Here is a 15,908-nt window from a genome sequence, read left to right as displayed (position 1 = left end):
TGAGTCCCATGGGAGCTTGCACTCTGATTAGCTGGTTGCAACATTATGAGAAATGTTGTAACTTGTGTACTTGCCATGCACTCCTTATGACCACATACTATATTACTCATGACATATGATATCATTGATAACATGACTGCTGACATCTGACATGACATAAATATTGTCATGACTGTGCATGGCACTTGAGCAAGTCAGTTACTTCATTTAGCTATAATCAGAATTTCAGTGGTTTTGTTTAGTTTAAAATGTTATGTTTTAAATGAAATTAAATATTCACCTAACTAGAACATCACTTTAACCTTTGTTTTTTTGTGTGTTAACAATAATGCTATCTGGTATTTCTTGGAGGGGAGATCCTTAAAATATGCCGAACATAATGAAATGCTTATTGAATTTTTATTGTTCTGTTTGACAAATAATATTTTCTTGTTCCAGAAACAATACTAGAGACAGATTAGGGATACAGCGATGAGCATCTGCTTCGCCCCCAGCTACGCAAATTTATTGGTGGGCTGGTGGGAGAAGCAGGTAGCCTGGGCTGAAAGGAACAATCACTGGGTGTCATCCATTATAGGATGGTATAAATATATAGACAATTTATTTATTCTGTGGAAGGGTTCACGTGATGAGGCAGAAAAATACATTCAAGAACTTAACAATAAAGAAGTTAACCTCCATTTCAGCGGGCATATCAGTGTGACAGAAGTGACATTCTTAGATCTCAAGGTTTTTATAAGTGATGGACAAATTTGCCCTGTTTAGAAAAGAGGCGGCAGGGAACTCGATCCTTGAGGCACATAGCAGTCACCCAAAGTGCTTAAAAGACAGTATCCCCTATGGGGAACTGCTCCGATTAAAAAGAAACTGCACAAGAGATAGTGACTTTCAAAATGCTGCACAAGATGCGATAGAGAGGCTCAAAGTACGTGGATATTCACCCAATCTGTTACAGAAAACCTTGTTGAGAGTGGAGAAAATCCCCAGACAATGTCTTCTGAAAGATAAAATACAGCCTAATACACAGGGGGTGCTGACATTCAGATTCATTACTACATTCTCTAATGAGTCAGAAACAGTTAGGAAGATTCTCTCCTGCAACTGGCATATCTTGAAATCTTATATGGTAATCGGGTAGAATTTACCTGATCATACACAAATAACGTATAGACGCAGTCGGTCCCTTAAGGACAAATTGGTTCAGAGTCATTCTGAGGCAATGCCATTCAACCCAAGAATTATTCCTCTGACAGGATTTCTGCCTTGCTCCAAATGTAAGACTTGCAGGAGCTGCCCCAAAACTCTGACCTACAATGTACCGAGATTGCCACAACCTAGTGTCATCAATACATGTTTGACATGTAACACACCCTTCTGCGTCTATTGCCTAGTTCCCTGCAACTTGAAGTATGTGGGGAGTATTATTAATCCAACCAAACGCAGGATATTAAAACACACAAGGGCGATTGAGAGAAATTATTTCACGTATCCTGTAGCCAGACACTTCGCCAAATTTCACAGCAGTAATAGAAATCTTTTGAGAGACTTCTGTTTGGATCATGTTCCCCCGAATGAACGGGGAGGAAACAGAGAACTCAAACTACGAAGGTTGGAAGTGAGATTTATAATTGACTTACAATCTAAGGTTCCACTAGGCCTGAACACAGAAGAGGAATTATCAATACATCTTTAATAGCTGAAAACCGTATTGATAAGATCAATTTAAAATCACTATTGTTTATTGCCTTATGAATGCTAGTAATAATGGTTGATGAACTCTCCCTTCTCTCGTTCTTGTTTCCCTTAGCACTCTTTTTTGCTTAACAATTTAGTAGAAATATCTAAGATTAAAAACCTTAGGATGAATTGATCTGTTAATAGGAAGGTTGCTACCTCTAACAAAGCCCATACAGGGCGCAATTTTGGTTAATTCGATTTATGGTATAAATCTTGTAAAGTATATTTATGTGTCATCTTCAGATGTGGAAACATAAGATGGAATATACTGTCAAAGAATTGATCGGTTGATGATATCAAGGGCTCATAGAGGGGTGTGATCACACGGAATAATGTAACAACATTAATTGCAGCAAAATGATTGTGTATTTATTTTGAGAATGATTTCTAGATAGAACCTGTTTTACACACAAAATGAAATAGTTTGCCGTTTTTATCTCTGATTTAGTAAATATCTGAACAAAAGGCAGAGCAGGAGCAAGGTGTATTGCATCACAATAATCACGATTGATTCGATTTTGAAAAGTGCTAAAAAGTGCAAATAGGATTAATTTTGATTTGATTGGTTTTTTGCATCTGTAAGATGGCACTTATGAAACTGTGTTAGTAACAGGTCGTTATTTGTTTCTGTGAATTAAGGTGCACCGGAAGTAAATGCATTTTGTTATTACAAATATGACGAAAACATTCAGCTCGTTGTAACAGTGGAAGAAGGCGCGAAGCTGAAAAGTGCCCTATTTGTTTGCTCGGCTGAATAAAGCAACTGAGTTCACCCTTGACAGAGTGCGGTCTCTCTTTTCCCTTGGGTTTAGAGATTTATATCAGTGACACCAGTTGAAAATAAATATATAAACATTATGTAGCCTCTGGGAAGTTAGAGTGCCCTGCCAATCTTATCTGTAAAGCGCTCTAACATTCACCAAAGTAATGTACACCTGAAAAGAGGTACGAAGGGATACCATGTTAATGAATCTATACCGAAGGACCTAAAGTAGGCAGCTATGATTAATTCACAAATCTGCCATCAACACACAAGGAACTTAGAATGTTGCACCAAGCAAACCCTCTGAATTCAGGCAAGAGGGAGATTTACTTTAATGGTAAGATGTACAGAAGAGTTGAAAAGATCTATTCCCATAGATTTGGAGGTAAGCAAGTTCACTCTAGCTCACGCGTGAACTGTAATTATGCCTGTAGGGATGAAAACATGGACTTTGAGATAGTTTTGAGAATACCACTTATAAAATATGCCCCAGGATAGTACAATCAACATGAATAAAGGTTATCAGAGAAGCATGGCACAAAACACTGAACTGTAGGGATAGGGGACCTACATATGCAGAGACAAAACCAGCAAGAAACATACAAGTGCTCCATTACACCTCGGAGTACAACACTTTCTGTGCATCAAGGCATGCTGACTCATGACAGAACGTATTGCTACCCAATGGCCAGTGTGCTGGGAGTATGAAGAAAAAAAACTAACTCCCAAAAAGGCACTAGAAATTCCACCTTTTTTCCATGGATGTTGCTGTGGGTGTTCCCACGCAACATCCATGGAACTTGACTCATTACCAGATTTACAACATTTTGTAAAACAGGGAATGTTTCAGAATACTATGCTGCCACAGGGGAGGTGTGGGAATTGAGCAACGTGGAAAACTACTTTTATTTCGTGTTTTTAACTCTTTTTATGCGTGCTGCCATAAAAAGAGGAAAATGCCATTAATTATTGTATTTGTGCAGGAAGGTTTCCCTTCCTGCACAAAAACAATCATCCCTGCAGCACAGGCACCCTTGCAAAGCAACGCAAGGGTGCCTGCGCTTGAGCATGGTAGCCAGTTGTGCACCAGCACAGGGGAAAGCACACAGATGCATTGTATTAATACAATGCATTCCTGTGCTTTGAAAATTATGCAGCACAGCTTCACTAAATGGCTTGCAGCGCCACGCTGCATACTTTTCTCGTAGATGATGCCCACATAATGCTTAATTATTTATGAGAATGATTCACAATCATAATCTTTTGTGCTGACCTATAGGCCTGAAGGGCCAACAATTTTTAGCACCCTTGAAAAGCCCTGATGGTTTTCTTTCACCATACATGTATCTACGCTAATAAACCTCATGCTTAGGTCACTGCATACCAGTAAAATGTTTCTCTTGCGTTTAATGCAATAATTATTTTCAGTAGGCACGTTTTAATCAATGAGTTTCTTTGTACCAAAGATGCATATTTAATATTTTTCCATTGGGTTACATTTTTGATTTACATTTGTGCAATGACATGAATAAACCTTGATCTTGAGTCAGGATATGTTCATTTTCTTTTGTGAAAAATACGTTATTTTCTCTTCTGAAGTATGTTTCTTCGGTACATACACTAATAGAGTTTCTTTATTGATATACTTGTCAACCTAAAGTTCCAGGTGAGGACTACCAATTGCGTTGTTTTCTGTATGCCATCATATGCGTATTGTGGTGTGCTTTCAGATTTCCTTTTAAACTGAAGCTTTTACCACATATAGAACACTGAAAAGGTCTCTCACCCGTGTGAGTCCTTTTGTGGGCTGTGAGATGGTGGCTCCGAGCGAATCTCTTCCCACACTCTGCACAATGATATGGCCTCTCTCCAGAATGCGTTCTTTGGTGTCTTCGGAGATCTTGATTTGTTTTGAACATTTTCTCACATTCAGGACATGCATATGGTCCATAATTGATCTGTCGCCATACAGGAATCTTTGCATTTGAGAGATGAGGCAAAGCCTTATTGTGTGAATCAGTTTTCGGTATGTTGGATGCCCACGGATTGAGTATGGCATATTCTTGACTCGCTGAACTACCTTCACAATGGGTACTTTTCTCTTCTTGTATATTGCTATGAGTTGCAGACCACTGCTGACTTTTAGCATTTGCTTCCTTTTCCGAGATCTGGTGAACCTTCCTTTTGCCTTCTTCATGCAGAATATTGCCTGCTGTTATTTTTTCAGTGTATGCTATAAGGTGATCCGTTTTCATTTTCCTCGTCCCACTTTTCACATCTGTTGAGTTAAAATGAGTTTTGTCATCAGATTGTTATACGTAAAACAGAACAACACAAAAAACATTATTCACTCCAGTAAAGAATGCAGTATAATTTTGTTGCGTAACACTCAAAATCAAGTCATTAGTCAAAGAGGTGGCAGTATGTTTTCTAGTACTTGTACATGAACCTCACTCTCCACTACACCCCTTGCTTCTTCTTGAAAAGAAGATATGCACTGAACATCTGGAAAAGAAGATCTGCACTGAGAGGTACAATAATTGGATCTAGTAAGAGCTGATCCATATGCATGCCTCTGTACATATTGATGATATGCATGCTTGAATCTCGTCATTCAGCATAAAACTCCCCCCTTATTTATATATCCCCGCACACCCTCCATCCATACCTCAGGCCTTTGGCGTGCTACAATAATCTCCATGCCGAGTTCCCCATTAGGGTCTGCCTATATTTGACACATACAAGTGAGTTCACCAGCCTTTCTAAATGCTGACACTTGTAGGTATCAGCACTCTTCTACCTTGACGTACGTTCATGCTTTAGGCCAGGGTTCCTTAAAGTCAGTCCTGGAAGGCCAAATCCATGCCAGATTTTTTAAGGGATATAGAGAAAATCTGCCATGGGTCCGGCCCCACAGGACCGGCTTTGGAGAACCCTGCTTTAGTCAAATTCTACTACTTCAGATACCTTTGAGTTACAGAGCTATATTCAATTCAGAACTCACGGTATTATGCACCTATCCCAATTAATACCAGTAATCGATCCTGAGCCTTTAGCCCACCACCCCAAAACACCTCAAAAAGAGCCACAGAGTACATGTTTGTTACGCTCCACCCATATCCTCTTGCCATGCCAACTGTAACAACGGGATTCTTTGATCGAGCTTCAGAAATAATCACTCAGTAAGCTTTTACCACTAGCACATTAGCAAAGTCTTTAGCAGGCTCTGAGTGTTAAACAGCTACGATCTGCACTGAAGTTTTTTATGATTGTGCATATAAATTCTGATGTTTAGAGCAAGCATGATCCCTATTTATGACACTAGCAGCACTTCTCATCTCTGCACCATCTCATCAATCTCACTTCGAACCACTGCTTCTAAATCAGGTTCCGACCAACTCAAGTATCCGCTCCCAGGACAAAACAGCCATTCACTGAACATTTGTTAAACCTTATTACAAAGATGATAGCATAATAATTCAGCGGTTATTTTGCAGGTGGTTTTAAGATACACTAGACCTGGTCCAAACTGAACAGCTTATTTTTCGCTCTGCTTCAATAAGTAACATTCCTACCAGGCAGCAAAGTAAATACCCTCCATCTCCTCTTGCACATAAAGAGCCTTTTGGTTGATTTAGGATGGACTGACTAGAGCGACATCTTAATTTCCCAGTACTCATTAGCCACTAGCTGCTCCTCACTCTGTCATGCACAACCCGAGAAGAGTGACAAGCTAATTGTATTGATAATGAAAATCAAATATCCATCAAAACTCCCGTCCCCACACTAACAAAATGTCTAAATCCAAGTGATAACCAGCCTCATTCGGCTCGCACGAAATCAGCAGGAGTAAACCATCCAAGAGCAACCTGAAGAGGCAACAGCATAGCTGCTAATATGCAACCGACCCTTCAGCCAATAAGAAAACACACAGAAACACACATTTCCAGTTCAAATGCTGGTTATTTCAATGTTTAGATTATAATCCCCGGACCCAAGTGACAAATTCTTCAAGTTCCTATAAGAGAACATTTTATTCAAGCTGAACAATCGCCTTACTCCTATAAAAATATCCTATTTCAGCTACACCACTCAAAAAGGGCATTGTAGTCTTCCCTAGGAATGTCACTCGTCATCAGCATTTAGTTTCAATGCAGCATCTGACTGATTTCAAGGAGACAAGGCAGAGCAATCTGGTACTTTACTGTTCTTCACAAGTAACTCAGTTCTGGTTTCCATCCTACCACTTCTGATGTATTACAGCCCAAATAGTTATTTGTCCTCAGTCTTTAGGAATGTCACATCCTGGAGGTGAAGTTCTGTTTGGTAACATAGTTTCTGGTCTCTAGATATTCACTGACCCGTGTATAGATGCTTTCTGGACTTTAGTCTGCCTCAACTCTGATCTGCACTCTGCTCCTTGTTTCCCTTTTGGTTTATCTAGTCTTGACTTCTCAAAATGCCAGAGCAACCTTCCCTCTATTGGTTGAGCTCAGTTTCCTAGCTTCCATCTGTTTCTTCCCTCTGTCTACAGCGCTTAGAGTTCTTGCATCATTGTTTTAATGCTGAGACTGTGTGAACGCGGTTTGACTTGCTGCTTCCCTTGAAAGCCAGTTCTTAGTCTCTGCATGATCTGCACTGTCATGGTTTCTGATTTCCAGTTTCTGTTCTTGTTTGAGTGCAGTCATTATCCTGCATTCCAGAGTTCATTGTTCTGTCTGTATACTTCCAGTCCAGTTCGTTTGTATGCAAAGTCCTTGTCCTGTATTGCAGTATTCTTGATCTGCATGCTTCCAGCCCTTTTGTTTATATTCTAGATTTTGTCTCTAATGTTGCAGTTTCCAATTCCATCTGAATACTAATTATCTTTGCTCCAGCTGCTTATCACCTTTGCTAGTTTTTTAGTATCCTTTTTGCTTTACCAGTAAGTTGGTCTGTCTGCTTTTCTGTATTTTGTCATGCTTTCCCCATTTCATATTTGGTTAAATCTTGTCCTGCCTTTTATTGAACCCAGTTTGTGAATTCTCTTATTTCTTGATCTGCTCCCGTGTCCTCTCTTATATTTGAATTCTAATCTTAGTTTATGTTATCAGAGGGTGAGATTGAGATCGGAGGCTTGGTGCCTCATGCAAATAGATTCACTTAGTGCTCTTCTTTACTAAGAGCTCTTGGGTGCCTCACAACATTCTGTGAGAATAACTGCTTCTTGTCTTATTGTGTTTTTTTCACGTTACAGACAGATAATTTTCCACAGAGCACACAAACTATCCCTTACAATTGTTTGTCTTCTGTTCTGTATTTTCCTATTGCCTTCCCCTTATTTATTGTACTGTACAGGTGTTGTCCTTCTAGTTGTGTTTTTACCAGACACTACCCAGCTTCTGTCTAGTCTTCAGATCTCAGTATTCAACTTCTGTCATTTCTTTCTCCTTTCAGCTAATTTCTTTTTCCCTGCTGAAACAACGTACCCGGTTAATTTTTCTGGTGCTGGTCTCACCTGGGGTCCTCACATCACACACTGTGGAGTAACTCCCAAGTACCTCAACCAGATGTTACGGAACTCTGTTATGTCATCTATGCAGGTGACATAGAATGCTTCTAGACCAGCCAGTACCTTGCCTCTGGCAGGTGCTTTGTTAGGCCAAACACATCGATTTTCAATTGCCACAGACCCTTTAGTATCAAATATACTATCCCTTAGTTGGATAGAAGTGCAAAAGAGGGATTCGCCAGAAGCCACCGCTCAAACTCAAAGTACCAAGGTAGGTTTAAGTGGCCAAATTATTCACAAGCTTTTCAACTTGAGTAATGGGGTGAGCATCAGTCTTGGTAAAAATTTCAGGGAATTGAGAATTACAGGTCTGTGGACTACAAACGTGCTCAATCACTCTTAGTTCCACCATCTTATTGATTACTATCATGTACTTCTGGACCTTGAATGCTATCTTGCAGAACATTCTGTAAACAGGTATTCTATATCCTGTGTTGACAACAAGAATGTAAAGTGGGTTTGTGAGAAGAGACAGGCAGGGAAGTCTTGTGCTGTGATACATTCTCCTTCTTACTCAGGTTTCAGCTTGGAGTTGAGATTCACTGCCTCGACTTAGCCATTCTTTTTGGTTCATTCAGTTCGATTTGGTTAATAGGCAAAAAAGTAGCTCACAGTCCACCTATCCTGATATGTAGCCACAAGCAGAGCTTAAACCATTTCTCTCCAGAGATAGGGCTTTAGCAGATTAACATTGTAGATCCTGTGGAGCTCCTCAGTGGCTTGAACGCCACTTAAGTTGTTGACATCCAGATAACCGGCTGATGGTACAGGTTGGAACAGCATACCACTTGACACTTTATTGCCTGTCCTAGCATTTTTGTTTGGTATTCCTTGTTGCACCTAAATTACACACCCTAATTGGTGTGTGCACCTCCTTTTGCTACAGTGTACGCTTACCTCAAACACTAAGGAGAAAATTTAAACCACATACAGCCTTTTAAACATCTCTTTGTGCAGTTAAAGTACCTACTATTTCCTTGTTTTACATCTCGTCGAACAGAAGAAAAGCTTTTGCCACTGAAAAGCTACAACGCCCCCTGTTCCGCAGGTGTATGGCTGACACTTGGTGGAACCTTTCACTTTTAGGGACATTCCCTCTATGAGAACGTTATAAATTAATTATACTACACTTGTAAAAAGTACCTGAATAAGAGTGAGGCTTGGGGTGCTGAAAACCTCAGAATTTTCCTAGAGCTGACAGATTTCCTCGTCCTTGTATTTCAATGAAGCAGACACCATATCATACTAGAAGGCTGGTTTAGATGCATGCGTACTTAAATGTACCCAAACTTGCTTTTGAAAGCACTCTAGAAAATTTTAACTTGTCAATAACCACATACACATACGTTAAAAAACATGAAGCACTGGGGAAAAACAGATACAACCTTTTTGAAAATACACATTGGAGTGTTGTTACATTTACAATAAACATGGGGCTGCAACCATTTGTGAAATAGGACTAGAATAAGCATAAATGAGCAATTGTCACGTTCCAAGAAAAATAACCATGTGCTTGTCAAAATGTTCAGCGGTGGTAGGTACACTGCAGTTCTTTTGTTTTGGAATTAAAAATGCCAATAGCCTGCTAGCCGTTATATCTCTACCAACCTTCCTCTCCACCCTCTCAGAAAAAAAGTCAACCAATAAAATGAAATTCCTCATGTCATTCTTAAAATGGTGAAACGGAACCTAAAAATCCATAGCCAGATTTTGCCATGGACCTTCAGTGAAGCACACTGCAATCAATGGAACATTGTGAATTCTAAAACATTTCCCAGATTTGACACATTATTTAACATGTCTAATTAAGTCACCAATATACGGGCCCTTGTATACTAACATGAACAATTTGTTTTAGCCATCTTGTCTAAATGCTCAATATGAGCTCTTAATTAATAATTCTCATGCTAACATTCTCAGGAGAGACATTCTTAAAATAATCTCATCCACACAAGCTAATCTATTCTTAACCTTCCAAAACGTGTGTGGTTCAGTAGCTTAAGCTCTCTTCCTTGGCCACAATCCTCACTAATCGCACCAGTCTTCATAATCAGTGCTCATTAACAATCTAGTCGAGCTATCAGCTTTACAATTCTCCTTTTTTAAAACAGATTCTACAATGGAACTACGTGCAGATTTACCAACAAGTCACGCAGCTCAGCAAGTCACAATGCTGAGCTGAGTGACAGGGATAGGGCAGGAATGCGCCACATTTCAAATAATATGGCGCATTCCTGTCTTTTCCCAGCACAGGCGCACAATGTGCTGCCTAGCGCCAACACAGGCACTCCTGCACCATGTTGCAGGGGTGCCTGCGTTGTAAGCAGGATTGTTTTTATGCAGGAAAGGACACCTACCTGCAGAAAAACAATTCCCTGAGGCATTTTCCTCTTTCTATGTGTGCTGCTGTTCAGTAAACATTCTGGAACCAAACAACATCTAGCTTTATTTATCCTTCTCACATTTAACTGTATAAGGTAACACATACACCAACTCCACTTGCATCCACTGAGACACAACATTCACAGTTGTCCAAAAAAGGGGTCAATGCCAGTGCATCAATCATCTTCACTTTCACTTTCTCAAAATTCTTCCTCCTCTATTGCATCGGGTGAAATATCACATTGTTCTTTAACAAAGTCCTCAATTAATAGGTTTCTGTGAAAAACCCAATTACAAATTGTGAATAACAGTAACAGAGATTCAAGAATTATGCCAACTGATCCATATTCTTAGAAAAAGGCACCTCCTTAATGAACTGAGCAAAGATTCCTTCAGTTTAAGTCCATCATCTGGGATCCTTTGACCCAGATATTCCAATTCATTAAACACAAACATTCACTTTTTTGTTGTTTAAATTTTTTTATTGGGGTTTTACAGTACAGCGTTCCATTTAAGACATCAGTCATAACGCAGTTTAACAAACATTTATGAGTATTTGCGCATCATCAATAGTTACAAAGTTTGCAATGTCGCCTTTTGTCTAGCCCACTAAATTTGTCATCATACCATAGTCCAGACATCTTCAGCTGGCTAGTCTCGCTGTATGGTAATATAGTCTGCTGTGTCTGATTCGATGAGTTACTTGGTGGCGAAAGTTGGTATATCGCCCTCTCCTTCATTCTGGTATTTCGTCCCCTTTAGGGTACCTGATCATCTGTTCTGTTAGGTTAAGTTGGCATCGGAACTGCCGAGGGGGAATTAAAACTGTGAACTGTGGGGAGGAAAGCAGGGGGGGGGGGGAACGTGCAAAGTGGAAAGGGTGTTCCGTTTTGTCGGCTGATGAGTTGTCTAGCTATGGATGAGTTGGGTTGTATTGTGGAGTAAGTGGGGGGAGGAAGATCGGCCATGGGGGATGGGAAATAACCCTACGAGTGCTTTCCAGACAAGCCGTCCGTCCTACATGCCTTGACGTTACGCAGTGGTAGCTGGGATCTGCGCCGCGGAAGACAGGGTGGGGTGTTGGGTGAGAGCTACGAGACTTCAGGTGTTTCTCCAACTGCTGTCTCATGTTTGAATTGGATTAACAACTGTGCGCATTCCATGGATACTGGATGTTTACGTATGCCCTTCACTTCCTCCTCCCTCAGTGTCTCTTCCTCTGCTGCCCCCCATTTGTTCATTGCGCCCACCCAAGCCGCCACCGGGGGCCCTGTTGGGGCTCTCCAATGCATGGCTATGCTCCTCTTTGTTAGGAGAATGGCTAATGATGCAAAGCACCATTGTAATTTTGCAGACTTTTTTTCCCCGGAGAATACCCTGAGCGCATGCTTCCCATGTGGAAATGTCCGGGAGATTGACCGTTGCTCGGAGCGTGTGGTGTACCCTGTCCCAGTATTGCTGTATGGTGTGGCAATCCCAGAACATGTGTCTGAAGTTTGCCTCTGGAGTTTGGCAACGTGGGCACGCAAATTGTGTGTCTGGGTAGAAACGGTGCAATTTATCTATTGCGAGGTATGCTCAGTGTAGGACACTGAACTGTATGTTTTTGAAACGCGCATTCCTAGAGACCTTTTTGGGATATTCTAGCGCTTGCTCCCATTCTTTATCGTGGAATGCCTGACATGCGTCGTTCTCCCATGTCTGTCACAACCCGTCTAGGGAAATGTTAGTTAGCTCCCAGATCGCCCTGTAGTGCCAAGTGACTAAGTGCATGCCCGTTCCCATCCGCAGTATTGTGTGCAGCACTGGGTGCGTCGGGGGCTCCCCTTCCCGCAGATCCCAGTGTTGGCGACCGCTTTCTAAGGGCTGCCTGTGCATTAGGAATTGTCCCGGCGGGAGGTCATACCACTCGACCATTTGGGCATACGTCCTCAACTGTCCCTCATGGAATAGAGACTCCACCTCTGTTACAGCGTGGTCGGTCCACACCTGGAGGGCTCCTGCAGTGTAGTATTCGTCCTTCCGGGGGAACCCTACTAGGGGAAGTAACGGGGAATACAGGGGCTGTCCTTTCGACATGCGGTGTACCTGTAACATACACTTGCGGGCCAGGGAAACCTGTAGCGGATGTGTGCGTAATGGCTAGGTACCCGGCAATAACATTCTCCTGATAGCTGGGAGGGGAAATCGTCCTTCATCGGTTATTGTTTCCCCTATATGTCTTTCCCCCGTCCAGTGAGCTAGCCATTGGAGTTGTGCCGCTAGGAAATATGCCTCGAAGGATGGAGCTCCCAGCCCTCCACGGGTCGTGGGTAAATATAAAGTGCGCAGGGCTACTCTGTGGTGGCCGTCTCGCCATATCAGGGCAGTGAGTAATGTGTCTAGCTCCTGAAAGAAGGAGCGCGGCGGTATCACAGGAAGATTCGTGAAGTGATAGAGCAGTCTAGGAACCATAATTATTTTGGCTATGGCTACGCGTCCGATAGGTGCCAAGGGCAGCATTTTCCAGAAACCCACTGCCGCCCGCAGGCCTGCCAGTGTTTTGCGATGGTTTCCCTCATAAAGATCTGCGGGGGAGTGGTATAACCGCACTCCTAGATATCAGGGGGCCGCAGTACTCCATGTGAGTATCTGGGCTCCCACTGTGACGTCCAGGGGTGCCAGGTGAGGACTGAGTGGGAAAATCGTAATTTGTCCCAGTTGACTCTAAGACCCGCGGTCTCCTCGAAGTCCCGCAGCGCTGCCCATATCATGGTGAGGTCGTCTGTGACGTCCCGAACATAAATCAGAAGATCGTCTGCGTTTAGCGACACGCAATGCATTGTGTCCGCTATTGGGATTCCCCACGTCCCCCCCTCCCGTCGTAATCTTATGGCCAAGGGCTCCACTGCCAGAGCGAATAGGAGGGGGTTCCCCTCTCCACCAGGAACGGGGCTGATATAAGTTTGACAATTCTTACCCTGGAAGTGAGGTTCTTATAGAGGAGTTGTGTGTATGCCAGGAGCGTGGGGCCGACATTTATTTTCCGGAGGACTGCGAACAGATAGGACCTCGTTAGGGTATCGAAGGCTTTCTCGAGATCCAAGATTAGGCATGCCGCACATGGGAACCGGTCTTTTGCCCTGTCCTGGATATGAAACAACCTGCGCAAATTTTGTGAGGTGTTACTTCATGGGACAAAGCCACATTGGTCTGGGTGTACCATATCCTGAAGGATTTTACTGTATCGGTCAGCTAATATTTTCCCTAGAATTTTACAGTCCGCGTTTAAGAGCGTTATCGGTCTGTATGAGGCTGGGAGCTTGGGGTCTCTATGCGGCTTCGGAAACGTCACCAGGATCGATTCCCGGAGCGAACCCGGGAGTTCACCTCTAGTTAGTGCGTCTTCGTACATGGATGCCATCCGAGGTGCTACTTGAGTCACGGATGTGCTATAATACTCGAGTGTGAAACCGTCCATACCTGGCGCTATTTTTCGTGCTAATGTTCTGATCGCATGAGTTATGCCCGAGTGCGTGATCTTCGCTTCTAATTCCTTTTTGTCCGTGGGTGAGATTTAGGGCATGGGCGACGGGCCGAGAAACCGGGTCAGTTCTCAGGGCGTCTCCGATGTTGGGGCACGGTAGATTTCTGCGTAGTAGTCATGGAATATCTGCATTATGTCGATTTGTGAGTACTTGGGGTGTCCCGCTTTGTCTGTGAGTTCTGTGATCGGGTGCACCGCTGTGTCCCGCTTTGCTAGCCAGGCTAGAAGTGACCCCGTTCCATTACCCTCCCGGTGCGCTCTTGCTGCATATGCTTGAAAGTTTTATTTGCGTAGGTCTCGCATGGTTTCTGCATAAGATGTTTTAGCTTCTGTAAGCTGCGCCAGCGTGGCTTTCCCTTGGTCCATGTTTTTTGACAGGTCCGCCAGTTTAACCTCTGCGTTTTGTAGGGCGCTTTCCAGCGTTCTCCGCACACCCACTACCTGTTGAATGCAGTGTCCCCTGGCGCTGACCTTAAACGTGTCCCATTCTATTAATCTGGAGGACGCCGAGCCGGAGTTCAGTAGAAAGTGTTCTTGGATGTACTCCCCGTGGATTTGACGGAACGCCTGATCAGTGAGGCACTCTTGGGGTAGTTTCCACGTTGAAACTGGGGGATGGGGCGGTCTCCAGCTAAGGGTCACTGTGTGCGCATCATGATCTGACACTATCCTGCCTAGGTAGTCTGTGTGTTGCACTTTGGGTAGGAGAACTGTGGAGCAAAGAAACCTATCAAGCCTGACTCTCAAGTTGTGGGGGACGGAGTGAAAGGAATAGATTTTAGTGGTCGGGTTCCATTCTGTCCAGGCATCCACTAGCACCCACCGATCCACCCACCGTTGGAAGTGCTCTGTCTGTTTCAATGCAGGTGAGTGCACTGACGGGGGGTGCGATCTATCTAGGTGAACATCCAGAGTGCAATTGTAATCCCTCCCAGAGGAGCCATGGGATCGATGTGTGTTGGGCTAGTACCCCGGTGAGACGACCCCAATATTGATCCTGCTCATTGGGGGTGTATATACTCCCTATTAGTATTGGTTGGCCCTCTAATAGTCCCGCCACCAGTGCGTAATGACCGTCCTTATCCACTAGCCGGGTTTGCTCCCTGAATGGTACCCCTGGCCTAATCCATACGAGTGTGCCTCTGGCGAATGCTGAGTACGTTGTGGCACAGATAATGCCTCAATAAGAAGAAAACAGAAAAATGCCTCGCCATTTTTTACGCAGACGGTCTACCTCTGTCTCCGTCAGATGAGTCTCTTGCAAAAGAGCTATCTGTGCCTGTTGCCTCTTAATGTATGCATAGACGGAGTATCGCTTGTTTGCCGTATGCATCCCTCTAACGTTTAATGTGATGAGTTTGATGTCTGTGTTAGGGACCTTGGGTGTCATGTAGTTCGATGTTGAATCGGTGCTTTCCTTAAGTGCGACGTTCTCTTCAACCACTGCTCCCGCCCGTCAACCCACCGCCAGTCACTTACATATTTTTTGCATTGTCCGCTTCTTCGCCCCCCCAGGGGATATCCGGGGAGAGGGGGGGTAAAACTCAAACAATGGGAAACATTCCCAACTCTGGGGACCCATCGCTCGGGGCGATACGTCCAAACTGAATTTCATGTACAAACTTTAGTTCGTGGTTGTGGGGCGGTGGCTCTGCATCCCCTCCTGTCACTGCCACTGCGGCTGCCCGTCTATAGATGTCATAAGGGAAGCGCCCACTAATACAGTTTCTGTTCTCACTCGCCTGTTTCGGACTGGATTAATGTTCATTTTTGCGGCTGTTGTGACGAGCCTGAATGACAACGGTATTGTGATGCCGGGGCGGGACACTGTCCCGTCTGCGAGTGCCCCAACCCGAAGCCAGGCCGCCCTCTCAGTGTCTCAGTGTGTCTGCCGTTTGAGGGGTCACTATTGGGGGCGTCATTGAGCCTTCTCGGGATGTGGGTGCATC

General features: G+C 43.5%; 1 protein-coding gene across 4 annotated transcripts in view; it reads right to left on the bottom strand.

Annotated features, from left to right (window-relative positions):
* Positions 1-2,696: 2,696 nt before the first annotated feature.
* Positions 2,697-15,908, bottom strand: part of LOC146866791 (uncharacterized) — a 178,538-nt gene continuing 165,326 nt past the window's right edge. The window contains exon 7 of one of the 4 annotated variants that reach the window (XM_085601324.1): positions 2,697-4,778. In XM_085601324.1, the coding sequence (XP_085457450.1) occupies positions 4,174-4,778 (605 nt within the window). In that variant the 3' untranslated portion in view covers positions 2,697-4,173. The remainder of the gene's footprint in view (positions 4,779-15,908) is intronic. The other 3 variants (XM_085601341.1, XM_085601331.1, XM_085601350.1) reach the window with 3 other exon arrangements.

The sequence above is a fragment of the Triturus cristatus genome, chromosome 1_2, assembly GCF_964204655.1.
Source record: "Triturus cristatus chromosome 1_2, aTriCri1.1, whole genome shotgun sequence".
NCBI lineage: Eukaryota > Metazoa > Chordata > Amphibia > Caudata > Salamandridae > Triturus > Triturus cristatus.
The sequence above is the reverse complement of the archived record's forward strand: the minus strand, read 5'-3'. Positions and strand labels throughout refer to the sequence as shown.